This window comes from Myxocyprinus asiaticus, chromosome 17 (genome assembly GCF_019703515.2).
Source record: "Myxocyprinus asiaticus isolate MX2 ecotype Aquarium Trade chromosome 17, UBuf_Myxa_2, whole genome shotgun sequence".
In the NCBI taxonomy this organism is placed as follows: Eukaryota; Metazoa; Chordata; class Actinopteri; order Cypriniformes; family Catostomidae; genus Myxocyprinus; species Myxocyprinus asiaticus.
In genome coordinates, this window is record NC_059360.1 from 4433035 (window position 1) to 4455261 (window position 22227).

Here is a 22227-nt window from a genome sequence, read left to right on the forward strand (position 1 = left end):
CTAAAATAGAAAATTAATCGTCATAATCGTGAGAGCCCTAAAACAGACAATTAATCGTCATTGTCGTGAAAGCCCTAAAACAGACAATTAATCATCATAATCATGAGAGCACTAGGCTCGAGTGATCCAATCACAAGATGTTTTTGACATTTATACCAGTATTTGTATTAGGGCTGTCCACTTGTGATCTGATCACTTGAAACCAGGTCACACCAGTTGTAAATGGAGTCTTGCAGTTCACTAGGTTTTGAAACAGGAAAATGGTCACAATATGGGTATACATTTAGAGGAAGTGTGATGTCAACCTAGTCTCATAGAATGAACATTACTATAACTACATTTTTACAAAGTTTTACATTCCGCTTTCTACGTTTTGCTGCAGTTTCCTGGTGAAATGAACACTAGAGGCACTACAACAACTGTGCGTTTTATTCACTTTTACACAAATATTGACAACAATGGCTTAATTAACACTTATTTGTACACTTTAACTCACACACTGCTGTGTTATGATATCGAAACACGTTTACTCTAACGCATCATTTGAAAATTGATACATTTTAACGCTTGTATTACAGACCCACCTACATTTACACACTTATTCCAATGTGATTAGCTTCCGCAGTAGCTCACCTGATAGAGTGTTGGGCTTTGGACTCTGAGACTGAGCATCGAGCCCAGCCAAGGACGCTCAGAGTGAAAGAGAAGCAAAAGTGCAATAGAAGTGATATGAAATGACATGGTTGCTGCAGTAAATGTGATTTTCATGTTGAATTTGCTTTTAAAATACTATTGGTTAGGTTTAGGCGTTGGTTAGGGGTAAGGATGTCTGTTTTGTTCACCTCTCATTTATCTTTTCGGACACTTTTGGTTAGGTTTAGGCTAAAGTTTTAGGTAAGGGAGGTACATTTTACTCATTAAAAAAATCCATATAATATTCACCTTAAAAACATTGTCTGATTACGACACTATTTCACTCGCTTTTGACGCCCCCTGCTGGACATTTCAATGGGAAACTGCGGCCAAATGTGTAATGAAACACGTAATTTTGTTTTGCAAAACAAATTTGTCACGTAAATTTCATGAGATCAGACTGGATGGTTTAGCTGCGGTCATATAGCATCAGTAATCAAGCATCAGCTGAAGTGTGTTGATGCACATACACACACACATAAGAGATCAGAACGGCTGGATGATGGAGGTCTACAGTGAACCAGAGGGGAAAATAAATGTGATTGCCAGTGTCTTTTCCTCTTTTACTATAATTCCCTCTAGCAGACAAATAATTGATGGTTTGGAAGCAGGAAAAGGAGGGAAAGACTGCAATTTCCAATTTCCAGTCTCTATTTACTGTGTTTCAGCCTCGCTGCAGCTGTGGAGGTCTCGTCTGAGCAGGGCGATGTACTCCATGGCAAACTGTCTGCTAATGATGAAGGTACGTGGGCGGAAGAGACGAGCTGCAGCAGAGACGAGCTGCTGTCATTTCACACATACAGATGCCTGCTCTATACAGGATTACCATTATACAATCCATATCTCAACCTTCAATCTTAAAATATATATTTTTTTAGCTTTAGGCAGTTTCATGTCCCAGGGATTGGTTCTTTATTATTTTTTGCTTGAATTAAAAATGACTTTATTATTAAAAAAATATTTATTGGTACTTTTCAAATGCCTTTTATATAGAGATCTTACTGTTTTACACAGTTTACTGTTTTTTACAGTTCAATATTAAATTATGACATTTTGTATAAAAATGTGAATTATTACATGTTTAAAACTATTATAATCTAAACAAAGAGTGAAAGAAACAAACCATTACAATATTTTTGGCGTGAAAATTATTTCGATCAATTTTTGAAAAATTACTACTATCCCACAGTTGTGGTGTCATTTCCACCAACAATCATTACCAATTAAGTTTTAATTTTGCCAAATTATTATTTAATTGTGTGTATTTAGCATACATTCAATGTTAGCTTTGAAATTAGCCTTAGCGAGGCAAAAGAGAGCACCATTTTTTTATGTATTTTTTTTTATTTATTTATTTTTCAAAAACTTTACAAATGTAATTTCCATCAGCATCATTTTCACCACAGAATCCTATTAAACACAATACAGAATTTGAGATTTGCTAGAAATGACTTTAACCCTCCTGTTGTGTCCGGGTCATTTTTGATTGTGTAGATTTTGACTAATGAGTTGTTTTTCAGCAGTAATGAGTAATTAATTAATTAATATGGAAGTTAATAGGAGAATTACTAGAGATTCTCACTTTAAATATTTATATACAGTAAATGTAATGCAATGTTATATTCAAATGAAATTTAATATAAACCTTGATAAATATATAATATATATATATATATATATATATATATATATATATATATATATATATATATATATATATATATACAGTTGTGCTCAAAAGTTTGCATACCCTTGGAGAATTGGTAATATATGTACCATTTTTACATAAAACATGAGTGAGCAGGCAAAACACATTTCTTTTATTTCTTATGGGATTCATATTTAACTGTAGGTTATAACAGAATGGCACAATCATAAAACAAAACATGGCAACAAAGAAAAAAAATGAAATGACCCCTGTTCAAAAGTCTGCATACCCTTAGTTGTGTATTGCCCCCTTTAGCATCAATGACAGTGTGCAGTCTTTTGTAATAGTTGTCTATGAGGCCCCAAATTCTTGCAGGTGGTATAGCTGCCCATTCGTCTTGGCAAAATGCCTCCAGGTCATGCAAAGTCTTTGGTCGTCTTGCATGAACCTCACGTTTGAGATCTCCCCAGAGTGGCTCGATGATATTAAGGTCAGGAGACTGTGATGGCCACTCCAGAACCTTCACCTTTTTCTGGTGTAACCACTGGAGGGTCAACTTCGCCTTGTGCTTAGGGTCATTGTCATGCTGGAAAGTCCAAGAGCGTCCCATGCGCAGCTTTCATGCAGAAGAATGCAAATTGTCTGCCAGTATTTTCTGATAACATGATGCATTCATCTTGTCATCAATTTTCTCAAGATTCCCCGTGCCTTTAGAGCTCACACACCCCCAAAACATCGGTGAGCCACCACAATGCTTCACAGTGGGGATGGTATTCTTTTCACTATAGGCCTTGTTGACCCCTCTCTAAACATAGCGCTTATGGTTGTGACCATAAAGCTCTATTTTGGTCTTGTCACTCCAAATTACAGTGTGCCAGAAGCTGTGAGGCGTGTCAAGGTGTTGTCGGGTATATTGTAACTTGGTTTTTTTGTGGCATTGGCACAGTAAAGGCTTCTTTCTAGCAACTCGACCATGCAGCTCATTTTTGTTCAAGTATCGTCGTATTGTGCTCCTTGAAACAACCACACCGTCTTTTTCCAGAGCAACCTGTATTTCTCCTGAGGTTACCTGTGGGTGTTTCTTTGTATCCCGAACAATTCTTCTGGCAGTTGTGGCTGAAATCTTTCTTGGTCTACCTGACCTTGACTTGATATCAAGAGATTCACGAATTTTCCACTTCTTAATAAGTGATTGAACAGTACTGACTGGCATTTTCAAGGCTTTGGATATCTTTTTATATCCTTTTCCATCTTTATAAAGTTCCATTACCTTGTTACACAGATCTTTTGACAGTTCTTTTCTGCTCCCCATGGCTCAGTATCTAGCCTGCTCAGTGCATCCACGTGAGAGCTAACAAACTCATTGACTATTTATACACAGACACTAATTGCAATTTAAAAAGCCACAGGTGTGGGAAATTAACCTTTAATTGCCATTTAAACCTGTGTGTGTCACTTTGTGTGTCTGTAACAAGGCCAAACATTCAAGGGTATGCAAACGTTTGAGCACAACTGTGTATACATATATATATCTTCACATGTATCACACTGGTTTAGCTGTAGTTAATGTAAATTACAAAAAAATTTATAATAAAAAAATACATAATAACATTTATATTTTTCAGTTAACATGCCAAAAATATAGATCTTTTTTACATGTATGAACAGCTAAGAAGTTAACCATGAGCTACAATATGGTTTTTGATGTAAACAATTGGATTATGAATGTTTTATAAGTTTAAAACTCCACCGGTTCAAAATTGCCCTGTGAATGCAAAAGGTTTTTGCAGATTTTGAACGCAATAGGAGGGTTAAAAATAATAATAATAGTTTTAATTTTTCTCCTGTGGTGCATGTACATAAATTGGTTGGACATTGCTAGTAGACACATTAAATAAACGTGTGAGAGTGTGAACTTTTTTTAACAAGTCATTCTAGATATCCACAGTGCTAAAAATGCCAGAAGTTGAAGAAACCCCTATATATTCAGATACATTCGCTGTCTTGTGTTATTTGGGCTCTACACATATAGCTGGGTAATGAGTTTATGGGTTTAATTCAAGCAGGCAAAGCTTGCTGTGTACTGTAGTCCACTCTGTAACTCTGTTCTTTATTAGAGTATTTGTTTTCTCAACAGAGCTGATCAGCTGATATAGTACACTGTTGATAGGAGTAATATTGGATCCCATACTAAGGCACTCGCTCATAACATAAACTTATGTTGTTAGGTTATCTTGTGTTATCTCTAACGTGTTAGAATAGGGGGAAAATATGAAGTTTTGCGGCTAAAATTACCAATATTAAATATTGAAGTATTCAGTTATATAGCTAAAGCAAAAAAAATAAATAAATAAAATAATAAAAATATCCCCTAATTATATCACTACATATTTTCACTATATTTTCCAAAGCCTTGCACAGAACCCATTGGACTGAAGATTTGTTATAGTAGTATATACACAGATTGAGTGGTGAAAAAGAATACTTTTTGTTATCATGTTACACAGTGCCATCTGCTGGCTGAAGACTATAAGAAGGTCTGGCATACAAAGTGGTTACTAGACAAAACAAAGCAATCCCCAGTTTTACTTTGAAAATATTATGGAAGGGGGCTCTTTTTTAAATTTAGTATATATATATATATATATATATATATATATACACATACCGATCAGCCACAACATTAAAACCACCTGCCTAATATTGTGTAGGTCCCCCATGTGCTGCCAAAACAGCACCAACCCGCATCTCAGAATAGTATTCTGACATGATATTCTTCTCACCACAATTGTACAGAGTGGTTATCTGACTTACCGTAGACTTCCAGTTACTACCAGTCTGGCCATTCTCTGTTGAACTTTCTCATCAACAAGTCATTTCCATCCACAGAACTGCCGCTCACTGAATGATTTTTGTTTTTGGCACCATTCGGAGTAAATTCTAGAGACTGTTGAGCGTGAAAATCCCAGGAGATCAACAGTTACAAAAATACTCAAACCAGCCCATCTGGCACCAACAATCATCCATGAGATTATCTAAACAGCCAATCATGTGGCAGCAGTGCAGTGCATAAAATTATGCAGATATGGGTCAGGAGCTTCAATTAATGTTCACATCAACCATTAGAATGGGTAAAAAATGTGATCTCAGTGATTGATTGTTGGCCCATATCTGCATGATTTTATGAATTGCATTGCTGCCACAAGATTGGCTGATTAAATAATTGCATGAATAAGCAGATGTACAAGTGTTCCTAATAAAGAGCTCAGTGAGAGTATATAATAATAATAATTATTATTAGAAAATGGCAATTAATACATTTTCAGTGGTACCTTTATATTCTTCGCCTTTTAAAGATTGAATGTGTATATCCACTAAAGGTTTGATCATTTCTAAGAATACGCTAGCATACAGTTGATGAATTCAAAGGAATAGTTCACCCAAAAATTAAAATTCTGTCATTATTTACTCACCCTCATGTCATTTCAAACCCATATTTCTTTTTTTCTGCGAAACACAAAAGGAAATATTTTAATGAAAGTCCTGTTGGCTGAATACAGATTCAGTAAAAATTTTTGGTAAACTGAGAGACATTGATTACAAGCCATTTCATGGACTCTTTAAGCCATTTTTATTTCCTGTTCTCGCATACTTTTCCTTTGTGTTTGTCTCTCCTCACATAAAGGACTACATTCTGGCAGTGGATACATATCACTCCATCATTGAATACGAGCCAGAGCAAAGAGTTCAGCTGCTGAGTGGAATTGGACGCATTTTCTTACAGGTAACACCAGGGACACTTTCACTCCACTGCAATGCTCATCTGACTTTATGAAGACTCACTGAAACAAATCCCATACAGCATGACTGGGTTTATAGAGTCAAAAAAGAATGAATTGGATGCTGGTTGGTCAATATCTGTTCACCGTATCACCGCACAGCACCCATGGAGGCCAACTATTAATCTTAGTTTACATGTCAGAGACTTATATCTTCTAGTGCAGTGGTTTTCAAACTTTTCAGGCCAAGTACCACCTAGTCACCATCAATGTTCCCTCCAAAAAAAAATTTCAGCATTTTGAACAACTAAAAATTAATTAATTTTTTTATTGATATCAATATACTAACATAACATGTACATACAATTAGATGTACTGTATATTCTTAATTAAACTACTTGTTTTGTTAGTAAAAATAAATGTAAATTATGATTTACATACAGTAAAAAAAAATGTAAAAAAATAATTGCTGCCACCATAAACAATAATAAGGACCGTTTCACAGCTTGCGTTGTTTTCCCTTTGCCTTGTCGCATGTGAAATGCCGCATTAACAGTAGAGTACATTCGCCATACCTGCATAGTTCTTAAGTGTGTTGTCGTACAACACTATGCCAGTATTCCCAACACTCTGTGATGTCATGACAGTGCTGTTTAAGTCTTAAAGGAGCTGCGCCGTCTTTTGCGACATGAGCGATCGGTTTATGCGATTGGCCAAATTACCGTTCACCGATCGAGTCATAGGACGTGAATATCGGCCGATACCGATTGGTGGCCGATTGATCGGAGCATCCCTAAAAATGAGAAATTTTTTACTTGTCTGTTAGCTTGCTTGGCTGAATGTTATGTCTTAGATGTTTAGAATAAAATTTGCCATCCAGCAGGAAAAGCATGCTAAACAAATCATCAGACAAATATTTTTTCGACTATTGATGATAAAATGGTATACATCATCGCAAAGGGGATGATCTCAGCTTTCTAATGACATCTAGGCTGAGCTTCTAGTCCACTCAGAGGACGAGATATTCAATTAAATAATGAGGGTGGTGCTTGAACTGAAAATTAGACTGAATGTCCATGGACAAGCACATCTGTGAGGGCTAAAATGCGTTAGAGCGCCACTTACATTTCAGATCTGTATATTGTGATGGAATGCTGCTGCCATCTAGTGGAATGAAATTAGACTTTTCAAAGTGAGATAGAGTGAACAGAACCAGAATTACATGTCTACAAAGTTAGAACAACAACAACAACAACAACTTTTTTTTTCTCATAAAAACTTTGTTTATCATAATATTATAAACACATTCAATATTATTTATGAATAATTGGAGTCTTTTTTTTTTTTTTTTTTTATTTGGGGGGTTCTCTGAAAACTATACCAATTTGTTTGCATTTAGTCCACAGTATGTGTGAATGGAGTGTAAAAAATTGCAGCCGGTAGCCCAAAAATGCACAAGATTATAAGATTATATTTTTTTTTACATTTACAATATTATAATTTTCCAGACTCATGTCGCATACCACAGTATGAAAACCACTGTTCTAGTGGAAGAATGCTACTTAATGAATTTACTTTATAAAATAATATTTTAAATGACAAATATGTGTCTAACATTTTTATTATCTAGTAGCTGTTCTATAAAAGCAATAAGTCACTCAAGGCTGTGATATATTGTGAATATAGTCATGGTCTCTCGTACCTTATTGCTTTAGTTCAATGCAGAAACCTTCATTTTGTACCATTTCTGTATTTTTTAAAATAAAGTGGTTTAACTGAAAGAGAAATTGAACTGAAAAAGAAGTGCTGTTAGTTTCATTCAGACCAGGTCAAATAGAGTATGGGATACAGTTTTAGTTGGAATATGATATATTTACCTGTAAAAACATAAGTCATTATTGCATTATTGCGTTATTGGATGTGAAACATACGATTTTCTTGCTCTGCTGGATTATTAAAGCATTTCAAACTAAAGATTTCACTGTACTTATTACTGAAGATAGTCAAACCACCCATTTTTTTTTTTAGCTTTTCACATTATATCTCCACACAGACAAACTAATTATCCTGCTGATTGTTCATATTACTAGATCGGGGACATTAGAACTGCTGAGAAGTATTTTCAGGATGTGGAAAATTCCTGTCAGTCAAAGGGACTACCACCTGATGAAGACACTTCAGTTCTGATGAACAGGTAGAATGTGCTTTCTGAGTGCTGAGTGAGAGTAACTAGAATTATGTTCTTTGCTAGTAACACTGTTTAAATGTTCAGTCAACTCTGTGTTTAAAGGTGCACTCTGCACTTTTTTCCTCATTAAAAATGTTTTAAACCAAAATAAAACTATTTTAATATTGATACATATGTATACAGTCATGACCACTCACATGAGATGAAGACTCCAGTCATATCAGTAACCTCATAAAAGCTGCTTTATTCTACATGGAGAGGGTCCCCCTCATGGGGGCTACCATGTTAGGATCGCATGACCAGCCGAATACTACTCGCCTAACCTCAGTAACCTCCCTGTTATTGGACACTTTCACTCATGGATAAAATTAATCATGACTGATTATGAGTAGTGAATTATACAATGGTATCTGTAACTGAAAACTGATGATGTTAAACAATGCTACATCCACCCAGCTAGGTGTCAGTGTATGTTCAAAATGACACACAAAAAAAGTCAATGAGTGCACCTTTAACATGCTTCTGCTTAGGGTAGAGAACCCTAACCTGAAAATGTTTTTTCATCAACAGGGCCTTTGTTTATCTTAGTCAGAATAATTACGCGGATGCGCACACATGTTTTTCCAGCGTCTTAAAAATTGATCCCAAGAACCCTGTGGTAAGTACTTACCCTCTTTCCCTACATTCTTGTTCGGACATTTTTAAAAGTGTCTGGGTTTTTTTTTTTCCTCAAGCTGTAACTTAAATGGATGTTGTAGAAGAGACAATGACCCCCTTTCCACCTGGTATTATGATGTGTCTCGGGTGATCTGATCACATGTGGTCAGTTGAGACACATCGCTGTTTACACCTGGTCATTTAAATGTGTCTCCTTTGACGACTTGTTTTCGGATTTGGAGGGGAGGGTCTCTGTTTCATGAGGACATACATCAATCACTATGTCAGTGTGTTACTGCATGATATTAAAGCGCAACAAAGTCAGAAAAGACAAAGAAAGTGCATAAAAATGGTGAGCTGTTTCTCCCATATGCAGCTGAAATTTTATCCAAGCACAAACACAACTTGTCATGCAGAATTATCCGTTATTTTAGTGTTTTACCTGTATTAAAGGAGCTTCAGGTGTTCGTTCTTGTAATTTGTGTTGATATCAGACACACTAAGAAGATCCGTGAAGCTCTTGTGACTGTGCATGTATCCGCTTTTTTTAAATTTTCCAATAGGATGATTATATTCTTTTAAAGTCGCTCGTAACTGGCAAAGTTTAAACTCTTGTTTTAGCGCAGCGGTTGATTGACAGGTGAGGGGTGGTGCTTCACTGCTGCCAGTACGCATATAGAATGGATAAGTGTTTACATCTCAAATGCGATCTGGTCACATACGTTTTTGACAACATTCATATGTGGTTTTTGTGATCTGATCACAAAATGTTTTAGACCTGTATTTAGGGCTGACCACAGGTGATCGGATCACCCAAAATGCATCTTAATACCAGGTGGAAACGGGGTCATGTTTTACTGTTTAACTGACCCCCGATGAAGAACACCACCTGGCTCATAAGAAAGAAAGAAAAAACAATAACAGAGCACCCCTTTGACTGTGTGAAGTTTTATGAGTTTTATGTGAAGGCACATTTTGTTCAGGCCAAATGGAGTAACCCTAAGAAAACTTATACTTGTGACTTAAAAATGCATGATATTTGTAAAAAAAAAAAAAAAAAAAAACATGCATTTTTGGGCAGCTGCCCACAATTTTTCACACTCAAATTTAAAAGCTTATCATTCACACATAATGTGGACAAATTGCAAAAAAATTAGTCTCATTTTACAGAGAACCACCCAAATGAAAAAAAAAAAAAAGACTCCAATTTTTTTTATTTTTTTTTTATAACTTTGTAAATGTAATTCTGGTTCTGTTCACTCAATCTCACTTTGAAAAGACTCATTTTATTCCACTAGGTGGCAGAAAGCAGTAGAATTTTTTTTTTCTCTATCACATTCCATTACAATATACAGATCTGGAATGTAGGTGGCGCTCTAACGCATTTTAGCCCTCACAGATGTGCTCGTCCATAGATATTCAGTCTAATTTTCAGTTCCAGCACCACCCTCATTATTTCATTGAATATCTCGTCCTCTGAGTGGACTAGAAGCTCAGCCTAGATGTCATTAGAAAGCTGAGATCATCCCCTTTGCGATGATATAAAACGTTTTATCATCAATAGTAGAAACAAATTTCTGATGATTTGTTTAGCATGCTTTTCCTTCTGGATGGCATATTTTGTTCTGGACATCTCAAGATATAACATTGGATTATTCAGCCAAGCAAGCTCACAGACAAGTAAACAATTTTTTAGAGAACTTCCGAAGGTAAAAGCCGATATAAAGGTTTTAGCTATTTGGGGCTAACAGCAGCAGTTATTGGAGCATAAAAGAGACGTTTGTATTTAATGACAGAACACATTTCACTTTGTGATTCTTTTGAAAATATTTCGAACTGTGGTATTAGGGCAACAAAATTAAATGATTTTCATTCCTGAGAGTGAGAGCTTACATTTGATATATGACTTGTGAAGAACTTTTATTTTAAAATAAATATTTCTATCCGATTACCTCTGGGGGGTGCTAATTTTCAATGGGAATGTTTTGAGGGTTAGGGTAGTTTGTTATTTTAAGTAACATGAATGCAAATGTGGTGGTTATCTCTGAAAAGTTCAGATTCTAAGCTTTCAAATGATACCATATATGCCTGACTTACAGTATGTATACAGAGACTTTAAGCGTAAACTTTAAGTTTTAGGGGTTTTGTTGCGTACTCTCATGTGAATTCAAGGTGCAGTTAAACTATGTTAATAACTTACGTTACACCACTTAGAATTGTAAGTCATTAAATTATTATTTTTTTTTTTTTTTTTTTTTTGGAAAATGCTTCAAATGCTTTTCAACAATTTATGAAACCAACATGGACACAAACCTAACACACGTGTTTTCAACTAGATTATTGATCATTTCTTTATCATCTCAGACAATCTTACATTCCAATGACCCAGAAGATGATTAAGATTATAGATTATTAGTGGAGAGATTCAGTGGTTTATCAATACTAAAATCCAGACAAATCAGACATTTTGGGTGGTGTAGACTAGTTGTTTAATATGTCTGCTGGTATCCAGAAGGTTGTTGGTTCGAACCCTTTTGCGGTTGGTCCATACATGAAGTATCATCATTGTGCCCTTGAGTAAAACACTGAACTTCAGTTTACACCAGGTGGACTGAACCTGTAATGAGTTTACTGTAAGTTGCGGAACAAGTTATGTGAAGTTTAATACTTAGCATTAGGGTGTTTGTTCAGATCCCAAACTTTAAGCATGACCAATAGTCATAGAGGTGCTTACCTTAGTAAAACACCATAACAAGCAAGTGCCAGTTGATTCATATTGGGGGGGGGAGGTGTAACCTTTTTCTTGTTTCAACTCTTCAGGCAAACAACAATGCTGCCGTGTGTCTGCTCTATTTGGGAAGGCTGAAGGAGTCCCTGGGTCAGCTGGAGAGCCTGGTGCACAAGGACCCAGCGCTCTACTTGCACGAGAGCGTGCTTTTCAACCTCACTACTATGTACGAGCTGGAGTCGTCCCGCAGCACGCAGAAGAAACAGGCTCTGCTCGAGGCCGCGGGCTGCCGAGAGGGAGACAGCTTCAACATTCAGTGTCTCAAGCTAGTATGAGACACCCACAATCCAACAAGTAGGACATTACCTGATGATTACAAGTCAGGCATGAATGAACATGTTGTGGCTGTAGTGAAAAATGCTGTTTATCTTTTGCATTTGAAGCTTTTAGAAGATGTATGTTAATCCTACAATGTACCAGAAGGACCAAAGGTAACTTGTTAACTCAATGATATTTGACAGAAAAAGGGTAAAGCACCTTACCAATGCTTCAAGAATCAAGATAAATGCTTTTTAAATGCAACAAATGATTGTTTTCAAAGAGTGTAAGCTAATTACAAATGTACTGTGTATTTCTGCACATGAAAAAAGGAAATCTTGTTAATAAATGTATGAACCTGTTCCATTTGCTGTGCCATTTATACCACGGTAGGTATTTCTGTGCGGCTAACAGTGGGCAGAGCTGCTTTACTCACACACAGGAGTGACAAAGGAACACGGAGTAAAGGCTAGGGTATACTTAATATTTCCATATGTCTGGCGCATAGTTAAGTGCTTTATCCTTTCAAAGTATACTCTTTTTATTGCGCATATGGATGCGTTCTATGCATGCGCACGGCTGCTTTGTGGTACTCTTTAGTCCAGTCAACGACAGGCACATGTGCAGACAACGCTCACAGACGTGGACTGTGTGCGTTTTAGCAAAACTGTCCATGCATACTGTGCTCATGACAAAATTGTGATATAGCTGCATTCGGAAAACCGAAGTATAGTTTGGCCTTAATGTGATATTTAGGGCTGTCAATCGATTACATTTTTAATAGAATTAATCACATATCAATTTTTGCTGAAAAAAGGCCCCCAAATATTTCAATATATTACGATTAAATAATTAGATTGAAATACTTGTCTATGTACACATGCATCAGAGAGACGCTTTGAGCGTCTCACTTTGCTTGCGTCGTGTCATAAACATAGTGTTTTTAGGATGCTGTGTCAAGCTAAATGTAGTTCGAAACTTAGAAAAACACATCTTGAGACCCCTGCTTGTGGACATTCAGCTATGTTTGAATGCAAGAACATGTCCTTATCTTGTGCTGTCTGCTGTCGTTGACTGTACTCCTGGAGTTGCGCTGACTGCTCCCTGCTAACTGAGACTCGCAAAAACGTGAAGTTGGTACTTCAAGCGTAAATTGCTCAGATGGCTGGAAAATTACATATTGCGGTCCGGGGGCATAATTAATTGCGTAAATGTTTTAAACACATTATTTTGTACTGAATTAACACGTTAAAAGAACAGCCCTAGCGAAAATACAAATACATGTCTAAAAACGTCAAGGCAATGAAGAACTTGTTGGGCACAATGCAAAGTGAAGTTTAGTTTAGCAACATTGCAAATTGTCGCAGGAGACTTTTAAAGACAGGTGAGTTTCCTGTGACCTATTTGTGTGTTTATTTACATATATATATATATATATACACACACACACTGGCGGCCAAACGTTTGGAATAATGTACAGATTTTGCTCTTATGGAAAGAAAATGGTACTTTTATTCACCAAAGTGGCATTCAACTGATCACAATGTATAGTCTGGACATTAATAATGTGAAAAATTACTATTAAATCAAATCAAATCAAATCAAATCACTTTATTTTTGAAAAGAAATTTCAGAACTTCTTAAACTACTTCAAAGCGTTCTCATCAAAAAATCCTCCACGTGCAGCAATGACAGTTTTGCAGATCCTTGGCATTCTAGCTGTCAGTTTGTCCAGATACTCAGGTGACATTTCACCCCACACTTCCTGTAGCACTTGTCATAGATGTGGCTGTCTTGTTGGGCACTTCTCTCGCACCTTACAGTCTAACTGATCCCACAAAAGCTCAATGGGGTTAAGATCCATAACACTCTTTTCCAATTATCTGTTGTCCAATGTCTGTTTCTTTTTGTTTTTCTGTTTCAAAAGTGGCTTTTTCTTTGCAATTCTTCCCATAAGGCCTGCACCCCTGAGTCTTCTCTTTACTGTTGTACATGAAACTGGTGTTGAGCGGGTAGAATTCAATGACGCTGTCAGCTGAGGACATGTGAGGCGTCTATTTCTCAAACTAGAGACTGTGATGTACTTATCCTCTTGTTTAGTTGTACATCTGGTCTTCCACATCTCTTTCTGTCCTTGTTAGAGACAGTTGTCCTTTGTCTTTGAAGACTGTAGTGTACACCTTTGTATGAAATCTTCAGTTTTTTTGGCAATTTCAAGCATTGTATAGCCTTCATTCGTCAAAACAATGATTGATGAGTTTCTAGAGAATGCTGTTTCTTTTTTGCCATTTTTGACCTAATATTGACTTTAAGACATGCCAGTCTATTGCATACTGTGGCAACTCAAAAACAAACACAAAGACAATGTTAAGCTTCATTTAATTTAGCAAATAGCTTTCAACTGTGTTTGATATAATGGCAAGTGACTTTCTAGTACCAAATTAGCAATTTAGCATAATTACTCAAGGATAAGGTGTTGGAGTGATGGCTGCTGGAAATGGGGCCTGTCTAGATTTATTCAAAAATAAATTTTTTCATATAGTGATGGTGCTGTTTTTAACATCAGTAATGTCCCAACTATAATTTGTGATCAGTTGAATGTAACTTTGGTGAATTAAAATAACAATTTCCTTCCGAAACAGAAAAATCTGTACATTATTCCAAACTTTTGGCTGCCAGTATAAATATATAGTTGAATTCAGAAGTTTACATACACTTTGGTTGAAGTCATTAAAACAAATTTTTTAACCATCCACAGATTTCATATTAGCAAACTATAGATTTGGCAAGTTGTTTGGGACATCTACTTTGTGCATGACACAAGGAATTTTTCCAACAATTGTTTACAGACAGATTATTTCACTTTTAATTGACTATATCACAATTCCAGTGGGTCAGAAGTTTACGTACACTTAAGTTAACTGTGCCTTTAAGCAGCTTGGAAAATTCCAGAAAATGATGTCAAGCCATTAGACAATTAGCCAGTTAGCTTCTGATAGGAGTTGTACTTAATTGGAGGTGTACCTGTGGATGTATTTTAAAGCCTACCTTCAAACTCAGTGCCTCTTTGTTTGACATCATGGGAAAATCAATAGAAATCAGCCAAGACCTCAGAAAAAAAATTGTGGTCCTCCACAAGTCTGGTTCATCCTTGGGAGCAATTTCCAAATGCCTGAAGGTACCATGTTCATCTGTACAAACAATAGTACTCAAGTATAAACACCATGGGACCACGCAGCCATCATACTGCTCAGGAAGGAGACGCATTCTATCTCCTAGAGATGAACGTAGTTTGATGCGAAAAGTGTAAATCAATCCCAGAACAACAGCAAAGGACCTTGTGAAGATGCTGGAGGAAACAGGTAGACAAGTATCTATATCCACAGTAAAATGAGTCCTATATCGACATAACCTGAAAGGCTGCTCAGCCAGGAAGAAGCCAATGCTCCAAAACTGCCATAAAAAAGCCAGACTACAGTTTGCAAGTGCACATGGGGACAAAGATCTTACTTTTTGGAGAAATTTTCTCTGGTCTGATGAAACAAAAATGGAACTTTTTGGCCATAATGACCATCGTTATGTTTGGAGGAAAAAGGGTGAGGCTTGCAAGCCAAAGAACACCATCCCAACCGAGAAGCATGGGGGTGGCAGCATCATGTTGTGGGGTGCTTTGCTGCAGGAGGGACTGGTGCACTTCACAAAATAGATAGCATCATGACGAAGGAAAATTATGTAGATATATTGAAGCAATATCTCAAGATATCAGCCAGAAAGTTAAAGCTCGGATGCAAATGGGACTTCCAAATGGACAATGACCCAAAGCATACCTCCAAATTTGTGGCAAAATGGCTTAAGGACAACAAAGTCAAGGTATTGGAGTGGCCATCACAAAGCCCTGACCTCAATCTGATAGAAAATTTGTGGGCAGAACTGAAAAAGCATGTGAGTTCAAGGAGGCCTACAAACCTGACTCAGTTACACCAGTTCTGTCTGGAGGAATGGGCCAGAATTCCAGCAACTTATTGTGAGAAGCTTGTGGAAGGATACCCAAAATGTTTGACCCAAGTTAAACAATTTAAAGGCAATGCTACCAAATACTAACAAAGTGCATGTAAACTTCTGACCCACTGGTAATGTGATGAAAGAAATAAAAGCTGAAATAATTTTTCTTCTACTATTCTGACATTTCACACTTTTTTTTTTCTCTCTCCCCTTTTTCTCCCCAATTTGGAATGTCCAATTCCCAATGCGCTCTAAGTCCTTGTGGTGGCGTAGTGACTCGCCTCAATCCGGGCGAATGCCTCCATGTCTGAGACCGTCAATCCACACATCTTATCACGTGGTTTGTTGAGCACGTTACCGCAGAGACATAGCGCATGTGGAGGCTTCATGCTGTACTCTGCGGCATCCATGCACAAGTCACCACGCGCCCCACCGCATTATACCACGCACAAACCACATTATAGCGACCACGAGGAGGTTACCCTGTGATTCTACCCTCCCTAGAAACCGGGCCAATTTGGTTGCTTAGGAGACCTGGCTGGAATCACTCGGCACACCCTGGATTCGAACTCGCGACTCCTGGGGTGGTCGTCAGCGTCTGTACTCGCTGAGCTACCCAGGCCCTCTGACATTTCACATTCTTAAAATAAAGTAGTGATCCTAACTGACCTAAGACAGGGAATGTTTTCTACGATTAAATGTCAGGAACTGTGAAAAACTGAATTCAAATGTATTTGGCTAAGATTCTTGGCAATCAGTATATCATTTGAACGCTCCTGGACTCTAGATTACATATCTTTAAGTAGACATTATCACATGGTTAATAATTAAGCCATTGTTATTCCAGCAAACCCATAATCATTTCATGTGGTTAAAGGAATAGTTCACCCAAAAATGAAACTTATTTCATAATTTATTTACCCCCATCATGCCATCCCAGAGGTGTATGACTTTCTTTCATCAGCAGAACACAAATGAATATTTTTAGAAGAACATCTCAGCTCTGTAGGTCCATACAATACAAGTGAATTGGGTCCAAAACTTTGAAGCTCCAAAAAGTACATAAAAGTACATAAACAATGCTCAAGTGGTCTATATTTGAAAATTGTAGCTGTTAAAAAATTCCTTTATCTAACAGACACACTATTACTCATGATTTGCAAATCTCAAAAGTGTTAAATAAAGGCATTACAGAGGTCAATTCTACTGAAGATCACTGATGAAGAGAACGTCAGCAATCCTGTCAGTTAGTGTTGAATACACACTGATGCAATTCATTGGTTTATTAACACTGAAACCAATCCCATGTGCTATTTTATGAACACTTAAGGGAGTTCACATAGGCCTTGCGGATGTCAAAGTCATCAGCTGGTCTGTTGTACGCTTTCCATACGGGTTCACCGATGAACAGACGCATGGCTTTAGCGTAGTTCTAAAGACAATGCAAAGAGAAAAACAGTGTTTCAGCTCAATATCAACAAATGAAGGAAAAACACCTGAGTATTCTTAAAGGCATAGTTCACCCAAAAATGGAAATTCTCATAATTTAATCACCCTCATGCCATCATAGATGGGCATCATAGACTTTTATTCTTCTGCTGAACACACAGATTTTTAGAAGAATCTCTCAGCTCTGTAGGTCCATACAATGCAATTCAACAGGGTCCAAAACTTTGAAGCTGAAAAAAGCACAAAAAGGCAGCATAAAAGTATCCATAAGACTCCAGAAGTTAAATCCATGTCTTCAGAAGTGATATGATCGGTGTGGGTGAGAAACAGATTAATTTTAAGTCCTTTTTTTACTATCCTTTTCACACCTATTATACTGCATCTGAAGATATGGATTTAACCACTGGAGTCATATGGATTACTTTTCTGCTGCCTACTTTTTTGAGCTTCAAAGTTTTGGACCCTTTTGACTTGCATTGTATGGACCTACAGAACTGAAATATTCTTCTAAAAATCTTAGTTTGTGTTCAGCAGAAGAAAGTGAGTCATTCACATCTGGGATTGCATGAGAGTGAGTAAATGATGAGATGATTAAAAATTTTGGATGAACTATTCCTTTAACCAGTTATCTGACATGCTATGTATTAACACTTGCTTTAGTTGTGAACTACGGTGTGGCAATATGCAGTATGGAGACCTACGGTTTCGTCAACTGTGAATCTGTGGTAAATTCCTGCTGGTAGTGTGATGAGATCGCCTTTGGACATAGATATACGTATCCAGCGGTCATCTTTATCCCTCACATCAAAGTAAGCCGTTCCGTCCAGGATGTAGCGGATCTCATCGTCAAGATGTAGATGTTCCTCAAAAAACGATTTCACCTGGAAGGAAGTAATTATTGATTACATACGTGCTTGAAGCGAATTTTATGTTAAAAATTTAAAATAAATAAACGTGTAATTTACTTTGCTCTCATAATCTGGAAGTTTATCCGGGTGAATAGTTATAATATCCATATAGGAATAACCCCTTTCCTCACGGATCTTCTCCAGTTCTGGGTCATTTTCATAAATATCAGCATTTAACTGAAAAGAAAAAAAAAAAAAAATTAAACATTAATGAACCCTTAAATAAATTTACAGTTATACTCAATAAATGATTATTTATATATCACACACTAAATAAAGTCGATATTTGACTTATGTTCAAAAATACTTGTTTGAAATATTTTGATTTTATTTTTTTAGACTTTGTTCACTGATCATGTCACGTGATTTGTGTGGAATGTGAATCTCTGTGGGATTTCTGATCGAACCTTCCAGTAATAAACTCCGATCTGCTCCAGCTGTTTGAGAGACACGGGTTGATTCGGGTTTAATCTGTGAGGGAGTTTTTGATCCTCAATGGATTCATCCATGTACCAGGCTTCAATCCCACACATCTTTAATGTCCATCTGATTTCACACGCGCGAAGACAGAGACTACAACAAGAGAATATGCTATTTTCAAAATAAAAGTCATGTATAAAACACAAACAAAAATATTGCTAATCATTTTCATATGCTAACAATGCATTTTTAAAGCGAGATTTGCATTTTATTTTGCGTTTTTATTAGACAACAAATATACAGATTAGCCAACTATTTAATTTGTATACAATATAGTTTCATACAAAGCAGCATTACAGAAAATGGAAAAAAGAACCGAATAGACTATGATTATGAACTAGCGATAAGTAAACACAATACAAAGACAAGATTTAAAAAAAAAAAAAAAAAAAAAAAAAAGGGCTTTTAATTTCCCAATAGAGCTGTTCAGCCGTGACGTCAATTTGTAGGCGAACACAGAAGTCTAATTTGCCATGGGTTCCCTCTGGATTTTCCTATGGGTTTTTATAATGGGGGTTTTGAATTTATGTGCAAAATAAGGTCTGTGGTACAGATTACTTGACGATACGTGGACGTTTTGTTCTACAACATACATTGCGCACAGTCATACTGCAAACGGGAATTTGAAACCACTGTGCGTTTAACAAATAAATATAAATAAATATATATAAATGTAATTTAATTAGGTATGACTGTGTGTAGTTTATGTTGTAGAACAAAACGTCAACGTATCGTCAAGTAATGTGTACGATAGACCTTATTTTACACATAAGTTTAACCCCATTATAAAAACCCATAGGAAAATCCAGAGGGAACCCATGGCAAATTCTCTTCCGGGTTTTTGGACTACAAGTTTTTATTTTATTTTATTTTATTATTTTTTTTATTCATGCAAAACGTCTTACATGAGAGATTGTGTCAACAAGTACAGGACAGCAAGAACAGTAAAAAAAAAAAAAAAAATAAAAATAAAAAAGGAAGACATATCATAAATGTAATAATAATAATAATAATGAAAAAAAAAAAAAACATCTATACAAGGTTAAACATTGAAAGCATTTTTTGACTTTTCAAAGATTTTTTTTGTTTTTTATGCCCATCAAAGACAAAACATAGGAGTTATAGTCTACCAGAAAAATTGACAATAACGGATTCTTACCCAAAAATTTGCATTTGTGTATAAAAAATTTACCAAGTATAATAAAAACAATATACTGGATATGAGAATTTGAGTTGTTATAAAGAAAAATAATATTAAAAGTGTTTATACATATTTTGACAGTTGTTTTCTTCTAAGAGATAGGTACATAGCTCGTTCCAAAAAGATTTAACACAAAGACATTCACTAAAAAGATGAACAATCGTCTCTTCTAAGTCATAGAAAGTGCATTTTTTCTCAATATTTTGAATATACTTATAGAGTGTGCCATTACAAGGGTAGCATCTATGTAATATTTTAAACGTGACTTCTTTTATCTTGTTTCTTAATAGATATTTGTGGGGAAGAGACCAGACCAAATTCCAATTAACACTGTATAGCGTCATCCATTGAAAAGAAGGTGCTGGAATAGATTTTCTGTTGATATGATTGCGAACAAAGTGGTTATTGAATTTGTCATCAGTAATAAGAATTCCTTCTATTGAAATAGAAGTGTTATTCAGAGAAATAGGATTATAGGTTCGCTCTCCTTTCAAAATAATTTTTATTCCACTAGGAATAGCGTTGACTACAATATTATACTCTTTTAATGATGCCCCAAAATCAAATTTTCTGGAGAATTCTGAAAAGGAATAAAACTGACCATTGTCATCTATCAACTGATTAACAATATAGATATTATTTAAATACCATCTCTCAAAAAACAATGATTTATTTCTGTAAATAATATTTTGATTATTCCAAACAAAACAACGGTGAGGTGAAAAATTATGTTTGTAAACCAGTAACCATGACAGTAAGGCCTGTTGGTGAAATTTTGCTAATTTAATGGGTAGTTTACCAATTGAGAAGGGGCACTGTAATAAAAATTCAATACCTCCAATTTTATTAAAAACAAAATTAGGAAATATGTTCCATATAGAGTCTGTCTTTTTAATGAATCTTTTTAACCAATTTACTTTTAAAACATGGTTGAATAGGGTAAAGTCAACAACTCCAAGACCTCCATCATTAATATTATTTCTTAGAACCTCCTTTTTGATTTTGTGTGGTTTATTTTTCCATATGAAATTATATAATAATTTATCTAATAAAGAACAATAAAGACTTAGGACAATCCATTACAGAAAAGAGGTAAGAAACTCTTGCTAGACCCTCTGTCTTTGATAATAAAACTCGACCAGCGAGAGACAAATCTCTTGCCAGCCAAGAATTAAACTTCTTTTTAATCACATCTTTAATGGGAATTAAATTCATTTCTGTAAGAACCAAATTTGAATTTAAAGATACTTTTACACCTAAATAATTAATTACATCTTTAAGCTGAATTCCACAAATTGTTGTTTTATTTATTTTTTTAAAGATAATATTTCACATTTTGAAATGTTGAGAGAAAGGCCAGAAATCTGAGAAAAATCTTTAATAATCTCCAATGTTTTAGAACTTTCGATGGATTTTTAAAAAAAAATTGTGGTGTCATCTGCAAATTGAGAAATTTTTATTTCTTTATCTTGAATTCTAATACCCTTAATCACATTATTCTGATTGATTATTAAATTTAAAATCTGAGTAACCAGCAGGAAAAGAAAGGGGGGAATGGGGCAGCCCTGTCTTATACCTCTGTGAATAAGAAAGTTAGGAGTTGTTCCAGATATAAGTTTAACACAACTGTTTCCTCTTACATACAGAGTTTTCACTGCATTGATAAAATAATTATTAAAATCAAAGAAGCGTAATACACTAAAGATGAAATTATGACTAACAGTATCGAAGGCTTTTTGGAAATCTAAGAACATAATAAGAGCAGGATCCAAAACCAAATCACGATAATCAATCAAATCAAGAACTAACCTTACATTGCTGAATATGTGTCGACCCTTCATAAACCCTGACTGGCACTCAATCAAATCATCAAGGCCATATTTAAGTCGTTTTGCCAGGACAGATGCCAAAATTTTATAGTCGTTATTTAATAATGTGATTGGGCGCCAGTTATCGATCAAAGTATCTTTTGGGGATTTTTGTACTAGAGTAATAACACCCTCTCTCATTGATAGTGGAAGGCATCCATTGACAAATGATTCTTCATATACTGCCAATAAAAATTTAGATAAAGGGTCACAAAAAGTTTTATATAACTCTGAAGTCAATCCATCACTCCCAGGAGATTTATTGTTTTTTAACTTATTAATGCCCTCTTTAATTTCTTCCAAAGAAA

At 35.7% G+C, this 22227-nt stretch overlaps 2 protein-coding genes across 3 annotated transcripts in view; one reads left to right on the plus strand and one right to left on the minus strand.

The window, feature by feature from the left end:
- trappc12 (trafficking protein particle complex subunit 12) overlaps positions 1 to 12372 on the plus strand; it is a 43360-nt gene extending 30988 nt beyond the window's left edge. For both annotated transcript variants that reach the window (XM_051723195.1, XM_051723194.1), the window contains exons 8-12: positions 1362 to 1435; positions 6027 to 6125; positions 8211 to 8314; positions 8879 to 8966; positions 11786 to 12372. In XM_051723195.1, the coding sequence (XP_051579155.1) occupies positions 1362 to 1435; positions 6027 to 6125; positions 8211 to 8314; positions 8879 to 8966; positions 11786 to 12028 (608 nt within the window). In that variant the 3' untranslated portion in view covers positions 12029 to 12372. The remainder of the gene's footprint in view (positions 1 to 1361; positions 1436 to 6026; positions 6126 to 8210; positions 8315 to 8878; positions 8967 to 11785) is intronic.
- A 4536-nt stretch (positions 12373 to 16908) lies between these two features.
- Positions 16909 to 18961, minus strand: adi1 (acireductone dioxygenase 1). The gene is made up of 4 exons (XM_051723278.1): positions 18778 to 18961; positions 18428 to 18547; positions 18164 to 18343; positions 16909 to 17445 (listed from the first exon to the last, which is right to left on the minus strand). Exons 1-4 carry the CDS (start codon positions 18901 to 18903, stop codon positions 17329 to 17331), a joined length of 543 nt encoding a protein of 180 aa, XP_051579238.1. The 5' UTR covers positions 18904 to 18961; the 3' UTR covers positions 16909 to 17328.
- Positions 18962 to 22227: the final 3266 nt, after the last annotated feature.

Excerpts from the sequence above, each read along its gene's own strand:
- adi1 (XM_051723278.1), bottom strand. The coding sequence starts at position 18,903 with ATGTGTGGGATTGAAGCCTGGTACATGGATGAATCCATTGAGGATCAA. Across the intron at positions 18,548-18,777 it reads TCGGAGTTTATTACTGGAAG|TTAAATGCTGATATTTATGA; the intron begins GTTCGATCAGAA and ends TTTTCTTTTCAG. Across the intron at positions 18,344-18,427 it reads TTCCAGATTATGAGAGCAAA|GTGAAATCGTTTTTTGAGGA; the intron begins GTAAATTACACG and ends ACTTCCTTCCAG.